The 18780-nt window shown below is 38.8% G+C and overlaps 2 protein-coding genes across 3 annotated transcripts in view; both read left to right on the top strand.

Moving 5' to 3' along the window:
- The first annotated feature begins 819 nt into the window (after positions 1–819).
- On the top strand, positions 820–16685 carry LOC121521187 (NACHT, LRR and PYD domains-containing protein 3-like). The gene is made up of 10 exons (XM_041804944.1): positions 820–850; positions 935–1123; positions 1734–3534; positions 3654–3827; positions 3911–4084; positions 8164–8210; positions 8321–8842; positions 15767–15872; positions 16384–16485; positions 16580–16685. The coding sequence occupies exons 1-10, from the start codon at positions 820–822 to the stop codon at positions 16683–16685; spliced, it is 3252 nt and encodes a 1083-aa protein (XP_041660878.1).
- The window catches only part of LOC121521360 (NACHT, LRR and PYD domains-containing protein 3-like), a 25392-nt gene continuing 18145 nt past the window's right edge, over positions 11534–18780 (top strand). For both annotated transcript variants that reach the window (XM_041805309.1, XM_041805308.1), the window contains exons 1-7: positions 11534–11670; positions 15767–15872; positions 16008–16136; positions 16384–16485; positions 16580–16681; positions 17035–17334; positions 17428–17490. In XM_041805309.1, the coding sequence (XP_041661243.1) occupies positions 17279–17334; positions 17428–17490 (119 nt within the window). In that variant the 5' untranslated portion in view covers positions 11534–11670; positions 15767–15872; positions 16008–16136; ... (1 more) ...; positions 16580–16681; positions 17035–17278. The remainder of the gene's footprint in view (positions 11671–15766; positions 15873–16007; positions 16137–16383; positions 16486–16579; positions 16682–17034; positions 17335–17427; positions 17491–18780) is intronic.

Here is an 18780-nt window from a genome sequence, read left to right as displayed (position 1 = left end):
CCTGTACTCTTAATGTCCAGTCCTTTATTGTTAATCCTCCTTGTGCTTTACTTGTAAACAAATGTAGAAATATATGAAGAATAAGGTTAAATGAGAATTGAAAAAAAAAAAAAATCAACTTAGCATGAAATTCCACCAAAGGATGATGATGATGATGATGATGATTATATTGACAGAAAAGCCTATAAATGAAGTTCACAAAAATAATTTGTGAAAATGATTGTTTAAGTCTATTTACAAAATTAGTTTTTAACACTGTGTGGTTATTTGTTTATAATCTTTGAAGTGCATTAAAAATATTAAGTATTAAACACTCAAAGTAGATGATTTAGCCTAAGTCCTGCAAACTTAAAGAAACATTTGAATCTCAGGTTTGAGCACTCAAAATAATCGATTTTAAACTAGTAGTGAATAATTAAATAATTAATGTAGAACAACTACTGCACACTAAAAATAAACAAATTGTTTCAACTCACAAAAGTCAAGTGTAGTTTACTTGTTATTTTTGAGGAAATGAGTTTCCATATTTTTTTTTAAGTAAGCTCAACTAATTTTGTTTTACAGTGCATAAAATTAATCTTTTTCCCTACTAACTAATAACTAATAACTAACTGATACCTTCTGTGTTTTTGTTTCCTTCACAGAGCTCATGAGCAGAACATAAATGTTTCCGGTGACCAGACAAACCTGGACTCAATCTTTGTGGTGTGTAAATATACAAACACAGCCAGACTCCATCTTTGTTTTATGTTAATGTACGAATTCAGTCATCATTGCTGATTGAACCAGCTCAAATTTACATGTTAAACTGTTTACAGTATGTCATCCACTCTCCATGCTGCGCTCTACAGTAGACTTTGTGTCAGTCCTGTGTAATTTAAAGCTTACAAGTTTGTTTCTTTTACTCTGTTTCAGTTGCTTGAGAAAAAAATAGTGATTTTTGTGAAAAAAGAGCTGAAGAAGATTCAGAGAGCTCTGAGTCCTGATTACCTAGAATGCTTAGAGGGTCAGGTTGACGAGGTGTTGGGGGAGAAGCAGAGCAGCAGAGAGGCATTTCTGGAAATCACTCTGGACTTCCTGAGGATCATGAAGCATGAAGAGATTGCTGACTGTCTGCAGAGCCGTAAGATGATTTTAACAGATGTAATGATAATTAGGATGGAAAAAGGAAGCAAAGGAAACAATAAGAGGTTTACATTTGAACTGCTGAAAGATTTTGTCATTTGAATTTTCTTGATTGGATCAGATTTGTTGAGATTTACAGAGGTCAGGATTTGGGGAAATGGCATTTTGATGTCTAAAAATAACCATTAAAAATTGATTTTAGTAAACACTTGTTTACCAAAAGATAAGTTATCATTAAGATTATAATGGTTGCTTCTTGGCCCTGGTTTTTCTTGATTGCCTTCGAAAAGATTGCCCAATACATTTATAGATTGTATTTTGTAATAAGGCTGACCTTAAAGGTACAGTTTTCTGTTCTTTTTGCTCACAGAGCTCTAATGAAGCTGCACAAAATAATCTGAAGATCCAGCTTATCTATAACCATATCCCAAAGTATTTGCTTCTTCTTAACCCTCAAATATGCAACTCACCGTTGTAAGGAATTTATCAAAAGTATGGTTGTTGACAAATTTTCTTTCCCAAAGTGTAAAAGGAGCTTTGCTTTCACTCTGGACAAAAATGCCAGAAATAATAAATTTGTAAAAGTAACATGTTTGTCATTTATTTAGGAACCGTAACTTCAAAGTGCCAACACAACCTAAAGTCTAACCTGAAGGAGAAGTTCCAGTGTGTGTTTGAGGGGATCGCTAAAGCAGGAAACCCAGCCCTTCTGAATCAGATCTACACAGAGCTCTACATCACAGAGGGAGGGACTGGAGAGGTCAACGATGAACACGAGGTCAGACAGATCGAAACGACATCCAGGAAACCATACAGACCAGAAACAATCATCAGACAAGAAGACATCTTTAAAGCTCCTGAAAGAGATGAACCAATCAGAACAGTGATGACAAAGGGCGTGGCTGGCATCGGGAAAACAGTCTTAACACAGAAGTTCACTCTGGACTGGGCTGAAGGCAAAGCCAACCAGGACATCCAGTTCACATTCCCATTCAATTTCAGAGAGCTGAATGTGCTGAAAGAGAGAAAGTTCAGCTTGGTGGAGCTTGTTCATGACTTCTTCAATGAAACCAAAGAAGCAGGACTCTGCAGGTTTGAAGAGTTCCAGGTCGTGTTCATCTTTGACGGTCTGGATGAGTGTCGACTTCCTCTGGACTTCAAAAATAACAAGATCCTCACTGATATTACGGAGTCCACCTCAGTGGATGTGCTGCTGACAAACCTCATCAGGGGGAACCTGCTTCCATCTGCTCGCCTCTGGATAACCTCACGACCTGCAGCAGCCAGTCAGATTCCTCCTGAGTGTGTTGACGTGGTGACAGAGGTCAGAGGGTTCAGGGACCCTCAGAAGGAGGAGTACTTCAGGAAGAGATTCAGAGATGAGGAGCAGGCCAGCAGAATCATCTCCCACGTCAAGATATCCAGAAGCCTCCACATCATGTGCCACATCCCAGTCTTCTGCTGGATCACTGCTACAGTCCTGGAAGATGTGCTGAAGACCAGAGAGGGAGGAGAGCTGCCCAAGACCCTGACTGAGATGTTCATCCACTTCCTGGTGGTCCAGACCAAAGTGAAGAACATCAAGTATGATGGAGAAGCTGAGATAAATTTACACTGGAACAAAGAGAACAAGAAAATGATTGTTTCTTTAGGAAAACTGGCTTTTGAGCAGCTGCAGAAAGGAAACCTGATCTTCTATGAACCAGACCTGATGGAGTGTGGCATCAATATCAAAGAGGCCTCAATGTACACAGGAGTGTTCACACTGATCTTCAGAGAGGAGAGAGGACTGTACCAGGACAAGGTGTTCTGCTTCGTCCATCTGAGTGTTCAGGAGTTTCTGGCTGCTCTGCATGTCCATCAGATCTTCATCAACTCTGGAGTCAATCTGATGGCTGAAGAACAAACAACACAGCCAATCCCTAAAATCTTCAGAGAAAAACCTAAACTTCATCATCTTCTCAAAAGTGCTGTGGACCAAGCCCTACAGAGTCCAAACGGACACCTGGACTTGTTCCTCCGCTTCCTCCTGGGTCTTTCACTGCAAACCAATCAGAGTCTTCTCCGAGGTCTGCTGTCAGAAACAAAAAGTAGTTTAAAGACCACTGAAATCTTAGTCAGCTACATCAAGAAGAAGATCAGTGAGAATGTGTCTCCAGAGAGAGGCATCAATCTGTTCCACTGTCTGAATGAACTGAAGGACTGGTCACTAGAGGAGGACATCCAACAGTACCTCACTTCAGGAGTGATCGCTCCACATGAGCTTTCTTTGTCTCAGTGGGCAGCTCTGGTCTTCATCCTACTGTCATCAGAAAAAGATTTGGATGTGTTTGATTTGAAGAAATTCTCTGCTTCAGAAGAGGCTCTTCTGAGGCTGCTGCCAGTGGTGAAAGCCTCCAAAAAGGCCCTGTATGTGTACAGATAGGAATACTTGTTAGCAGTTACATTCACTGCTACAGGGTTTAAATACCATATTTAAGAATTGGATTTTATGAGAAGTACAAGCATTTTTCTTTCTAATCCATCAGATTGAGTTCCTGTGATCTGTCAGAGAGAAGCTGTGAAGCTCTTTCTTCAGTCCTCAACTCCAAGTCCTGCAGTCTGAGAGAGCTGGACCTGAGTAACAATGACCTGCAGGATTCAGGAGTGAAGCTGTTATCAACAGGACTAAAGAATCCATTCTGTAAACTGGAAACTCTCAGGTCAGGCTCTTGGGCTTAGTTAAAAAATACCTTAAATATCCTCATTCCCCTTCGTGTTGTTTATATTGTTTTTGTCATTTCAGTCTGTCAGGCTGTATGATCTCAGAGGAAGGCTGCACTTCTCTGGCCTTAGCTCTAAGCACCAATCCCTCCCATCTGAGAGAGCTGGACCTGAGCTACAATCATCCAGGAGAGTCCGCAGTAAAGCTGCTGTCAACTGTCCTGGAGGATCCACACTGGAGACTTGACACTTTAAGGTATGGACAGCCATCAGAAGTCATACAAAAAATGCCTCTGATTTCAATAATTTCCTTCATAAAAAAAGAAAAACTTGCTAATTGTCTGGATGTCTTGTAATATAGTTCTTAGGCACGAGGTGGTCACGACATGGACCCCTAGAAGTCCATTGGATTCTGAAACCTAAACCTTTAAGTCTTCAAAATCCTGAAAGACTTTTCTGGTGATACAAAAGTACAATGTAAAAGGACAGACTGACACCACATTAAAAAAATCCTAACATATCTTGACTTCTTGATGGGTGGCAGCTGCATGGACCTTGATTTTGCCCCAGCAAGTGTAGAAATGCAACCTACTTGCACAGACTTGACTGTGGAGTCTAGATGAGGTGAGGGAATTGCATGTTAGGTAAAGCATAGAGGGCAAGAGCTATAAGACCAAATGCCATACATTAGGGCTGAAACAAATTCTTTACAACACATTCGTTGCCCTAATTTTACCAGACACTGCCAACACTGACCACAGCTTTGCACATCCAGGAGTTGCCAGACCATGTTGACTTGGCACCTGTTGTTGAGAGAGCAAGTTTGCTGACAACACCACAGTCTCCCCCCCACACTCGACCCCCACCAGTTTGCATACCGGGCGAACAGATCCACAGAGGATGCCATCGCCATAGCCCTGCATGCTGTGCTGAGCCACCTGGAACAACAGCAGAGCTATGCCAGGATGCTCTTTGTGGACTACAGCTCGGCATTTAACACTATCATCCCAGACATCCTGACCTCCAAACTGGACACCCTGGGCCTCCCCCCTCTCACATGTACCTGGATTAAGGACTTTCTCACCAACAGACCCCAGACTGTGAGACTTGGCCCCCATCTTTCCTCCACCCGCACCCTGAGCATCGGATCACCACAGGGCTGTGTGCTGACCCCCCTCCTGTACTGCCTCTACACCTACGACTGCAGTCCGGCCCACAGGAACAACATCATTGTCAAGTTTGCTGACGACACCACAGTGGTTGGACTGATATCAAAGGGAGACAAGGCAGCCTACAGGGAGGAGGTTCAGAAACTAACGACCTGGTGCTCAGACAACAACCTCACACTGAACACCCAAAAAACAAAGGAGATCATCGTGGACTTCAGGAGGAACAGAACTGACCTGCTCCCCCTCTACATCAACGGCGAGTGTGTGGAGAGGGTCCACACATTTAGGTTCCTGGGAGTCCAGATCTCTGATGACCTCTCCTGGACAGCCAACATCTCAGCTGTCATAAAGAAGGCCCAGCAGCGTCTACACTTCCTCAGAGTCCTCAGGAAGAACAACCTGGATAGGGAGCTGCTGCTGACCTTCTACCGTGCGTCCATCGAGAGCCTGCTGATGTACTGTGTTTCCACCTGGTACGGGAGCTGCACTGAGGAGGACAGAAGGAGGCTTCAGAGGATAGTCAATACAGCACAGATGGATTATTGGCTGCCCTCTCCACTCCCTGATGGACGGCTACTCCACCCGGTGCCTCAGCAGAGCTCACAACATCATCAAGGACAGTTCACATCCCAGTGCCCAGCTTTTTGACCTGTTGCCCTCTGGCAGGCGCTACAGGTCCATCAAAACAAGGACAAACAAACTAAAAAACAGTTTCTTCCTGAGAGCCACCACCACCCTGAACTCTCACATGCAACGGCCCCAGCCATCAATATAATGAAAAATATGCAATATCTCTACCACTGTCACTGATGCTGCTACTGTGTTTTAAATACTACCTCAATACTTATATTTATTCATCCCGTATAATACAATCATATGTGACATATAATCATCTGTAAGTACTAACAACCTTTTGCACTATAAGTATTCAGTATATACTCAGCTGTCCTGTGCAATACATCTCTATATCCTGTGCAATACATTTTTATATACAATAGAAATATCGAGAACTAGAAAAGAGGAATTTTTTTATTCTTAATATTTATCCTCTACCTCATATTGTACATAGAGTTTCAATTGCGCTGTCCAGTAGGATTTTTCTTTTTTATTTTATTTTGTATATATCTTGTATATATAAAGTCTTCTTACAACCTTTTATACTTATAACTATTTTTGTATACTCTCTTTTTAACTTAACTATCTATCTATTGCACTGAAAAGGAGAAGCTCTCCAATCTTGTTGTACATTCTGTATAATGACAATAAAGGCCATTCCATTCCATTCCATTCCAGATGCAAAGGGGTAAAGCTGACTGACTGTGACGGATTAAATCTACTTGTTATGTAGTAATGGTGGGAGTATGGATTAGACACTATGTTGGCGGTTGTTTCATTTTACAAGGGAACACACACCTGATAGTCCAGGGGACTTGTCCATTTTGGAATGGAAATTGCAACATTGTTGCACTTTCCTTTGGTTTGGTTCGCATTCACATTGCTCATCAAATGGCCCAAGTGTCTCATACAACCTCTGCCCATTTGGGGCGCTGTCGTCACAAACAAACAGCAACCAATAGGAAAAGAAGGCGTAGAAGAAGATGAAACCAGAACTCTATTTCTTTTTTTTTTTCACATAAACAACAAAAAAACACAGAATTTACACTGTCTTGGGGTTTCTGGTTTTGCATTGGGGCATTATGAAAAGCCAGTGAGGCGGTGAGCTGTCGAGCATGTTGTTCTATTCATGATACAAATAAATCAGCACCGACTACAACCTGTTGATATGGCTACACAGATGCCAGGCAAGGTACTGACATGTATTTGAATGTATTAAATCACATATAGATCCGTAAATCATTACGCTTTATGTCACTTCCTGCCTTTGGTTCACAAGTTGGTCCACTTTGCTTTTACACCTCCAATGAACCACACCAGGGTTTGTTTGGAAGCGGACTGAGACCCCCTGTTTTCAAGTGCACCAGAGTCCGCTTGTTTGGTCCGCACCAAAGTTCGTGTGAGCTTTCACAACACTCCAAATGAACTGGACCATCCGGGGAAACAAACCAGAGTTCATTTAGAGCAGACCAAACGGCTCTGGTGTGAATGCGCCTTAGTCCTAAAAAAAGGGGGACCTCTGTCAGGCACAGTTTGTATATCTTAGAGACAGATGAGTAGTTCTCCACAAGGTCTCCTGAGCTGAGGTAAGACTGTGGAAATACAGCATGTACAGCTTTTGATCAACAATCTGTTTTACATTAGAGGGTGACTTTGTGCTAAAGCAAAATGGAACAAAGTTTGGGGAAGAGGCAGTGCGGTTGGAAGACTGATGCTGGGTTTAAAACTGTTGGCGAAAGTGGCTAATATGAGGATGATAAGTGAAAACACTGAAAACACAACAAGCAAACAAGTACGTTTGAAGTATGAAAGCAAAGCAGAGCAACTTGTGAACTGACTCTTTCATCTCATGCAAAGAACAACATGCTTGACAGCTCACTGCCTCGGTTGCTGCTCATTCTGGGAACCCTTTTGTGAAACACATATATGAGCACAAAGGCAGAAATCCAAGGACAGCATAAGTTTGGTGTTGCTCCATTGTTACGCGGCAAAAGGACTGCAAGGAGATGGATTTTTTGTCCTTGCCACAGGCAGTTTCGTCTTCTTTGTCTTCTTCTCCATTGCTGTTTGTTCGGGATGGTAGTGACAAAAACAGACAGAAATTATAACTGCTTCACTTTGTCCAGCCCTTTTGATTCTTGAAGTGCAATGTAAAAGTGAGCCAAACCATATGAAAGTGCAACACTGTTGCAATTTCAGCCCCTAATTAAACTCAGTCCCCCCTACTATCAGGTGTAAAAATGACCTCAGAGTGTAGTGAGAGCTAAGTGTTCATTGACAAGAGTTTAGGACCTAAGTAATTTGCTGGAAGTGATCATGTTTTAAAGGGTCAGTTTCTAGTGTAGAAGGTAGTAAAATTTCCTCCATATAGGATGGCCCTACTGGAAAGAAACCCTGTAAACCAGGTGTGCAGTTGTCTTATTTTGCTGTGACAGCCAGACCAAGATGAGTTTAGACTTGTTTGTTATTGTGATGAACGTAAGCACACTGCTTCATGTTGAACAGCAATAGATCTCCTGTTGGACAAAAAAATCTTTTTGTCTTCCTCCAGGGTGGATCACAGTGGACAGCAGAGGTTAGAACGTGGCCTGAAGAAGTGTAAGTATGGAGTCAATGTGGCAATGCACATTACTGTCAATACAGAATAAAATAATCAGTGCTGTTTTATGGTAAATGTCTACTGCGTTTTGTCTTTCCCCCTATATCAGATTACTGTGAACTCACGTTGGACCCAAACACAGCAAACAGAAATCTCATGCTGTCTGACAACAAGAATGTGAGACTGGTGAGAAACTACCAGACATATCCTGATCATCCAGAAAGATTTGAATGCTGGGAACAGCTGCTGTGTACAAATGGTCTGACTGGTCGCTGTTACTGGGAGGTGGAGTGGAAAGGAGAGGTTTACATTTCAGTGACTTACAAAGGAATAAGTCGAAGGGGAAATGGTGATGACGGCGTGTTTGGAAGAAATGATCAGTCCTGGTGTCTGTTCTGCTCTGATGGTGGCTGCTCTGCTTGGCACAACAGCAGAGAAACAGAGCTGTCCTCAAGTTCAGCCTTGGTCTCAAACAGAGTAGCAGTGTATGTGGACTGTCCTGCTGGCTCTCTGTCCTTCTACAGCATCTCCTCTGACAAACTGATCCACCTCCACACATTCAACACCACATTCAATGAACCTCTCTATTCAGGGTTTAGACTGCGGTCATATAACTCCTCAGTGCTCCTGGGTTCTCTCTAAGAAGGAGGCAACTTGTTTTCTTTTTATGACATATTCCTTCCTATGGGTAATATCTGTCACTGGTTATTTCAGGAATTTCTTCTGCAAATGCGTATGACAGCAGTTGCTTTGTACCACATCATAATTCCTGAGCTGCTGAGCAAGTGCACTATGTACAAATGAATGCAGATAAAATAGGGAAGAAGATGTACAGATGTTGCTGAAGTAAACCCTAACTGGGCTGTACAGAATCTTTCTCCTTGGAGAATGATGAAGTTTTACAAAAAATGTTGATATGAATGTGTGAGCTTCAAGACTGTATCAAAGCGATTCCCCATCATTTTCATCTGCCCCTATGCCATAATAAAGATGTCCTTAATCTTGAGTAGACTATTGAAAGCCGGAGTTGACTGGGCCTCATTCACCTAACTGGACATGCCAGATAGACTGTTTCATATATCCATAGCATGGATGTATTTCACATTCATCAGGGAAACCTCCCATACAGGCAGGACTTTTGAAAAAATTATAGGAAAGTGACAGGAGGAACATTCTGCCTGCCACATTGAAGATGGGCAAACTAGAGTGACAAGACAAAATTAAGTAATAGATGGGCGCAACTCTAATGCCAACCTCAACTATACAGGCTAGCAGTGCTTTAGTGAAAGGCGGAAGCAGTTTGGCAGAAGCAAACTACTTAAAAAAGCCTATCCTACATTTTCAACTATTTAAGCTACCAACTTCCAGTAATGCAAAGAAACAAAAAACAGATAATCAGTCACACTTGTAAGCTTCAAAAATAGCTTTACAAACCATTTTTCTTAAAAACCAAGAGCGAATTACATGGTTTTTAAATTTATATTGACATCATTACAGAATTTAACTCCAACAATAGAAGCTATAAGAAGCTAGAAGCTAGAAGAAACTATCTCCTTTCATACCTTTATAGCTTTTTGTACAGTAAATTTACAGACACTTTTGAGATTGTATCGACTAATGAATTATAAAGAACCTCTGTCCTGAGTCAGGGAGCGTTTTTGATTTTACTCTGAACATCACTGGCATTATTTTGTAGAAAAAACATCACAAAATTTCATAACATGAGAATTTAGAAAAAGTGGTTCAGTGTGAGCAAAATTATCAGCCTTATTGATGATACCTATGGCTTGTTTTTGCCGTTTTATTATTGGATTTGTGGTTGTTTTAAAGGTGGATCCCCATAATTCATGTGTTGAACAAGTTGTTTCCATGTTAACTTTTGGTCAATCTCAATCCTAAGGAATTTGGTTTCAAAAACTCTTTCAATGTCAACATTACATTTTTTGGGTGTGATATTTCCATCACTGTCTTTTAGATTCCCAAAAACCATACATTTTGTATTCTTAATGTGTAGAGATAATTTAATCACATCAAATTAAGTTTTGAGATTTTCCAGCTCCCTTTCGACACCACACAAAAGTTCTTTTAAATTCTAACTGGAGCAAAATAAATTTGTATCATCTGCAAATATTGTGTATCTAAAAAAAAATCAGTAACATTGCCGATATCATTGATATAAAGAATCAACAGTATTGGACCAATCACAGATCCCTGCGGTACTCCACAGGTAATCTTTCTAAATCTTGACACAGTATCATTAATTTGTACACACTGCTGTCTATTTCCTAAACAACTTTCCAGCCAAGAATGAATGATCCCTCGTATCCCTTACATCTTTAATTTCTTTAATAACTGTCTCTGATCTATAGTATCGAAAGCCTTCTGCAGATCAATATACAGACCAATAGAACACTCATCATTTTCATTAGCATTTGCTATTTAGTCCACCATTTGCATTTCTAGCAGTCAGTTTAAACTAGTTTCACGTAAAAATGGGCCAGGAAAATATGATGGCTCACCTGTACGCTGTGTCGAAAACGTACAAAGCACTTTATTTCTTCCAAAAAAACCCTCTGTGTCAGGCACTAATTTACAACACAGCTTTCCCCATTTTGTCTCCCTCGACCGTGCACTTATCCTCTGATCAGCTGTGTGGGTCTGCGGGCTTCTACAGGAATAGTAACACCACACCAAGCTAAAACAAAGATAATATGAGCGATTTCAACTTGAGTGATGATAATGTGCCGTTTATTGTGGATACAAGAAGATTTTTGTAAGAACCGGAGAACACTGAAGAAGAACTTATGCAGATGGAGAGTCAGCATGGTGAAAGAGAGAGAAGAGAGACTTCATTCGAAAGTTTTTAGCAGATGGAGATCGAGAGATCTACCAGTTACCTGGTAGTGAAGGTGTGGAAAATGCGAACCCATGCTTGGGATCTCTCCTGCTCAAAACTTTCAAAGGCTATAAAATAACAATACTTAAGCTGAAAGGCAACTCAGATAAAATAAAATTGTAAAATGAATACAAAAATGTAAAACAGAATACAAAGGATACAAAAGGTCTGTAGAGAAAGGTTTAATATAATGACAAAAGAGGAAAGATAAATGATGTGTCCTATTTTACACAAATCACGAAGAAACAATACACTGGAGTGTTCAAATCTAGCAATAACCCTAAATCTGTATCATGAGACCTTGATCATCAACCTGATATCAATCTGTCCTCCTCTGTTAATATTTGACTGTGGTTCAGATGTGTCATACCAAAGTTCAGAGATGCTTCAGCACATTTCCTTGAAGTTTGAAGATACACAGTTGGACTGTGTTATAAAACAGACGTTTGAAAACCTGCTTGTTGAATGTTTATTCTTTCTGTGGTTGGTTACTTGGTTTGAGCTGAAGAGGATTTACCCCTTCCTTCATTGCATTCATGCAGATTTTTTTTCAACACCAGGAGGTAATGTAACAGTTTGTAATCAAATTTGTGTGAGTGGCTGTTATCAGAGCTGAGAACAGTGCGGATGGAGACATTGCTGCTGTGGTTTTTATGCTGTGTTGGCTGATTGGAGGATATTCTTTTAAATCAATTTACCTAAATATCCAAAGGGAAAAATATATTTAGAAAAAACAAATGTCCAAATCTCACTTAAAACTAAAATCAAAAAGGTTGTTCTTTGCACAGCAATGTTTTATTTCTCGTTTACCTGGTATTTTTTTTCAGTCTCTGCAAAAGAGGTTCTTTTCGATGTATTGTTGGGCTTTTCCTACCTTTATTCAGAGAGGACAGTGGATTCAATCAGAAACAGGGATGAAATAATGGGGGTAAGATATTGAAGTTGCTCCAGGTCACACTTGAACCAGGGCCGCCTGCACACATCGGGCATCACCTTACTGCAAGACCATCTGCAACCCACATTAGCAGTTATTTTATCTTTAATTAAAATAAAAGATTAAAATATTCTTTCCCCCCTATGCCCTCAGAGCTATATGTAGAATGTTCATTGACTACCTGTGCTTAATTAATATGCATTCATGCATTAATAGATTTTGTCTTTCCAAATAATTTTATTCTCAAACATTAACTTTACAAATATACAGCTAAAATTAACTATAACTTGGTGTCAAAGTATTCCAGTACTATGACACTTAATTCAGCAAATGAAGATGATTCTCTTCAGAAGTGCATGTGTAAAGAAGACTTTTTAAATCAGCAGTCAGCACCGCAGGATTATAAAATGGCAAACAACTGCCACAGTTTTCTGAGTAAAATTCACATTACAAGTTAACAGCAGATTAATCTAATTACTGGTAAAATTTAATAGGCTTCAACATAACATTGACTGCACTTAAAAGTTTATCTGATGGTACATGCATTCATTTAAACTCAAAAAATGCCTAGAGCTTTGGGTAAAACTTTTTTTGTTCTGGAGGGTTGTGTGCAAACCAGTTTGATGCCAGTGTGAAAGGTCATGAGTTTGTTCAACATTACCGTACATTTTTTATATCTGAAGGTAATATACAGGGAGTGTTCAGTTACTGACTAACAGATGAAATGAACTGATGAAGTGTCTCCCAGTTAGCAGTCCCCTAAACATTTATAACCACAATATAAGAATGATGACTAATACATACTGTCAATCATCTTTAATTCTTCTCTTTTCTTTTTTTGCAAGTCAAAGCAAGTGAAAAAAACACATAAGTAAAGGCCAGTTTAAAGAACATGTTCATGTTCACAAGTTAATATAACTATTTATTACAGCTGTGGCTTTTGTATTTGTGTTATGATGACATTTTTGTGTGTGTATGTAGTAAGCCAGAGGTTTTCAACTTTCTTTGACCAAGGCATACTACCTAAGATCAAGCTTAAATGTCAAGGTCCACTATATCAATGTCCATGCAAAATAGCCTCTGTAAAACCCGTTACAGTGACTTCAGTTATTGTTTAGTGCTTGTAATAATTTAGAGTTGTACACATTTCCATGGTACACCAAAATTTGTTGCAATGCACACCAGTATGCCTTGCCACACCATTTGAGAAACACTGTAGGTGGCTATTTGGTAGGGGCTATGGGTGGTTGAATACAGTAGGTGAGAATGGTGAAGTAAGAAATGTATTTATTTATTCAACATTTATTTATCCAGGTGAGTCCAGTTGAGATCAGACGTCTCTTTCTTAAGGGAAGCCTGGCCAAGAATGGCAGCAATAGAGATTCAACAACCAATGTGCCTGAACATGTATAGTACACGATAAATAATAACAACAATTAATAAGTCTTTACTTAAAACAAAATCATTCTGAAAGTTTGGAATCAAGAGTTTTCGCTAAAGATCTAATAAATCTACAGAGTCACCAGGTTTGGTGGTTTAAAATCAGTCTAAAGATTGTTCCTAGCAAAATCTACAGAAAACCTAAAGGTCCTCTGTCCTACCTCAGCTCAGACTTTGGGATCAACTAACTGACTAAGTAACAAAATAAATAAATAAATTGCATGATCTTCCAGGTGTCATGGGTAGCATCACCAACATATCAGTAACATGGAATCAATGCCGGTATTATGGAGCAATAAAAGGAAAGCCTTGACCCCACTGGTAAGAACAAAATCTAGATGGCAGAGTGAAAAAATCTGATAAATATAGAACCACTTCAATTACTTTTTTTGTAGATTAAAGATTTCTGATAGAGAATTTCTTTTTTTAATCATTACAGTGAACGTCTCTCCGGCAAATGGCTGAATTTAATCTCTAGGAAAAGCTCCCGAAACCAAGGGGTGGCTGTTTGATAGAAATTGCCTGTCATTTTTATTTGGCATTGTATTGTTGGAAAAATACTTGTGACCTACCGTTTCCCATGCAACTTACCAAAAAGCATGACACAGAGGTGCCACAAATGTTATTTTCATTACCAGGGAGAGTATAGAGCACATCCCTCTATGTGTATACTGGAACTGTGAGAATGTATGTTAAAATATAGTTGTGTTCAAAATAATAGCAGTGTGTATAAACAAGTGAATGATGCTCAAAATCATTATAACAGCTTTAATTCCGCGCACACAAATGATTTGGGAACACATTCTATTTCAAATCAAAACATTTTTTATTTTCAGCCTATTTCAGTTTAATGGTTGTACATTTTTTTCTCACTCCCATTTCTTCCTTCTTAAGATCCAACAGTGGAAAATGCAAATTCTTGCAATTTTTCAACTGGTCTTCAAATTTTGGTCAGGAGTTTGCTGCCTTCAGCCTTAAATAAGGGCCACCTGTTTGACACCTGTTTTTTCACGGAATGAATGACCTTATTAGTTGAATTCCACACTGCTATTGCTGTTGGCTCTGTTGGTTTTCTATTACTCTACTACAACTACTAGTAAATTATTTGCCAGGCAGGAATATAATTTTTATCAAAAACAGCAATTGATCTGGTTGGACTGCTATTATTTGAACACAACTGTTACTAATAATGTTCTGATAGTGACAACATCAGCGTAAATAATAATAAAATAATAAAAAATTAATAAATAATAATAATCATGACAACAACAGCAACTTTTATAATTCTAATTATTAAGTAAGAACAGTAAGTAAAACTATGTAGTGCTTTAAAAACACTGAGACACTTTCAAGTTTTAAAACATAAAGAAATAAAAACAGATAAAAAAATCAACAAAAAGAGAAAATTAAATGGCAGTAAATCTTATAATCAAACAGAACATAATCAAGTAAAATATCGAGGTGACTTGAGCACCACAAGAAATGCAAGTTAAAAGATTACATGAGTGCTTGTCTAACCAGATTAGTTTTTAAATATTTTTGAAACATTCCAATTACTCTGCTGATTTGATGGACTGTGGGGGCTAAAAAAGGAAAATATTATTATAGGTCAGTTGACTTTTGGGGGCCATATTTAAGGCTGTGTGTATTCAAAGGAAGAACATGAGCACCCTATCATATCATGTGCTTCAGTGTTTTTAATCAGAGATATCAGTATGTACGTAAGAGAAAACACCATTAATAACCTTTTCTTCAGTCTAGGTTAACTGTCCCAAAACAAAACACAAGTATAAACTTTAAGACATACTAGAAACATGTTCACTGGAATCTGGTTGTGGAGTACATTAACCAAATGTCATATTTTTAAAGGTAAGTTTTTACAATGTGAGTGTCCTCATATTAGTGCTGATGAACTAAATAGAGATGAACAGCTGCAGTTGTTCTTTTTTCCTCTACAGGTGATTGCAGAAAATAAATATGGATCCAAATTCAGCTGCTCAGTATAGCCGCTCCATGTTAGCTCTCTTGGAGATTTAAATAAAAACTGTAAAGAGACATGTGATAATATATATCCCATACAAAACAGTACGGTCTTGGCTGGCCCTCTCTAATAACTGCATTTTGCTGTGGTGGTATCTGGTGGTAGAATGAGGAATGATACGGTTACAAAGATAAGATATTCCTTTATTAGTCTCACAAGGGGAAATTCCAAAACAAAGCAGAATTTTGTTCTCTGAACTAAAGTTTGTTGTAATGAATATACATTGTGTTGTGTTTGTGTAAAGGTGGGGACTCTGCTATGAACCAGTCTGAGGACAAGGAGGAGGCGGGAGGCCCTCCATCTAAATCCATACTGAATGTGGAACATGTGGGCCAACCTAAAGCTCTGAGGTGAGATTAAGATCCCTAACTGACCATGACTCTTCTCCATGTCAGAAGTCAGCACTCAAATAACTCCATCACCATAATTCATATCACTCCATCATCAAAATTCACATGTAAAGCACTATGGTTGTCATGTTGAAGCAAAGATCAAAGGCTCTCTTCATGCTCTACTCCACCTGGACCTGATCCTAGCCATTTGTCTGTGAAGAAAATACAGATGATGTTTGAATCTACTGAGTACAACAAAGGACACCAGTCTGACCATAAAAGGTAGGAGTGTCAAATGTATCCTTTGTTAAAATTTCCAAGGAAGTCATGTATAAAAGAAAAGCTTTGAAGAAAGTGTCCAAAGATTTTGCTTCATTTGCGAAATTGATCATCAGCAATGGCATATTCTTCTTCTTCTTATTGTTAAGTAGAGTCAATTCCAGAATCTATTTCCTCATTATATTGGGTGCCGATTGAAGGAATCATTATAAGATTTTGATCTGACTGGCATCCAAATATCTCCATACAGATCTGAACATGGATCTACCTCTAGTGGTGTGTCTTTCAAGAGTGACATGTCTAAGAGTAAACTTATAAACCTAAAGGATCGACAGCCCTCTCCTAGTCAACGGTAAGAAAATTCAACTGTCCCTCACTCATGAGGTTAAAACTTTTCTACATCTTAATCCATATTATTCTCTTGCCATCCAAATATCTCCATACAGATCTGAACCTGGATCTGCTTCTAGTGGTGTGTCTCTCAAGAGTGACATGTCTAAGGGTAAACTTATAAACTTGAAGGATCGACAGCCCTCTCCTAGTCAAAGGTAAGGATGTAAATTAGACCTCACTCATGAGGTTAAAACTTTCCTATATCTTTATTTATGTTCTGCACTTTATACTGAATTGAAAAATGCCAGAAAAACAAAGTGAAATGAGAATCTAAATCAAAACAAAATGATCTGTAAAGCCCAGGATAAAATCCCACTAAATGTTTGATGATGGTTTAAGTTAGGGTAAAATGACTGTGATTGTTCTTACCCCCCAAGACATACTCTGTCCTATACTGTGACTGCATGCTCCAGTCATTTTGCTTCATTTGCAAATTATATTGGGTGCTGATTGGAGAAATCACTATAGATTTTGATCTGATTGGCATCCAAATATCATCTCAATACAGATCTGAACCTGGATCTGCTTCTAGTGGTGTGTCTTTCAAGAGTGACATGTCTAAGAGTAAACTTATAAACTTAAAGGATCGACAGCCCTCTCCTGGTCAAAGGTAAGGATGTAAATTATCCTTCACTCATGAGGTTAAAACTTTCCTACATCTTAATCCATATTCTTCACTTGCCATCCAAATATCATCTCAATACTGATCTGAACCTGGATCTGCCTCTAGTGGTGTGTCTCTCAAGAGTGACATGTCTAAGAGTAAACTTATAAACTTAAAGGATCGACAGCCCTCTCCTGGTCAACAGTAAGAAATTCAACTGTCCTTCACTTATGAGGTAAAAACTTTCCTACATCTTAATCTATATTTTTCACTTGCCATCCAAATATCTCCATACAGATCTGAACCTGGATCTGCTTCTAGTGGTGTGTCGAAGGATCGACAGCCCTCTCCTGGTCAAAGGTGAGGATGTAAATTGGCCTTTACTCATGATGTTAACTATTTCCTGTATCTTTATTTATGTTTTTTTTACGCCATGTTCTGCACTTTTTTTTTTTTTTTTTTTTTTTTACCAAATTTGAGAATGCCAGATAAACAAAGTAAAAGGAGAATGAAATGAAAGAAAAAGTAAAGCCCAGGATGAAATCCCACTAAACTTATGGTGCTGTATGGAGTTAGGTGACTGTGGCAATGTTTATGCTCAAGGGTGGTTTGGTATTTTTTTCTCAGTTATTTTTTTGTTTAAACAAACCAGAGAATGCTACTTTGAAAATTTAGCCCAAGTAAATAGTTAGATGACAGTACCAATAACATGGTACTCAGGTTCGTTTAACTGTGGAAAGAAGGAGACATGGTTCAAGATTAACAATGCAAAACCTTTTACAAAAATAATGTTAAAATTCAATATAAAACACACCACTCATTTGGGGTGAAAAGCAATTGAGGTAAATAGGAAATTACCTAAATTGATCAAAGTAGATCAACCAAACAAATGAATGCCAATTGCAGAATCATGTAAGGCAACTGATGTTAAATTTATAATTAAACCAAAATAGAAAACAGAGAATTAGAATGAACTATCAGATGATCAACTGATACTAAATCAATAACCCTTAACAAGAAACAAGAAAAATGAAATTATTCAAAGAAATTACCAAATCAAAACCAAACAAGGAAATCAACACCATAATCAAACAAATACCATGAAATGAATGGTATTTGAATTAACCCTACAGTTCATGCATACATTAAAGACAGAACAATGTAAAATAGGCTGATGGTTATCCCAGCAGAAGGTTGAGGACACACTCACACTAGACCGTCCGTATGGTGCTGTATTCTAACCATGCTAAAGCCTACAGTATTTGACCCCCTCCTCTGTCCCCCCTTTGGCCCGCACTCACACTGCTCTGAAAATCTATGGGAATTTTGAACGCGTTTTCGGTTAAATGCCTAAAATAAGGTCTGTGGTGAACACAAGTTCAGGAGAGTTTAACGTTTTATCCTACAACATAAAATACATATGAAATGTGCCCCACCTTTGAATTGTGTATCTTTTCACGTCTTAATAAAGGCGGTTGCTAAAAGATAGCTAACAAGGACTACATACGTCATCATCCGAAGTGCGGCAATTGAGGCGTTCAGTTGTATCTGCTTGTGATGACGTAAATTCAGTTGACTGTGTTGTAGTTCAATATAGCATGACGTTAGCTTTTTACTTTCGCCAGTTAGATTAACAAACCAGATATGATT

Source organism: Cheilinus undulatus, linkage group 14 (assembly GCF_018320785.1).
Source record: "Cheilinus undulatus linkage group 14, ASM1832078v1, whole genome shotgun sequence".
Taxonomy (NCBI): Eukaryota; Metazoa; Chordata; class Actinopteri; order Labriformes; family Labridae; genus Cheilinus; species Cheilinus undulatus.
The sequence above is the reverse complement of the archived record's forward strand: the minus strand, read 5'-3'. Positions and strand labels throughout refer to the sequence as shown.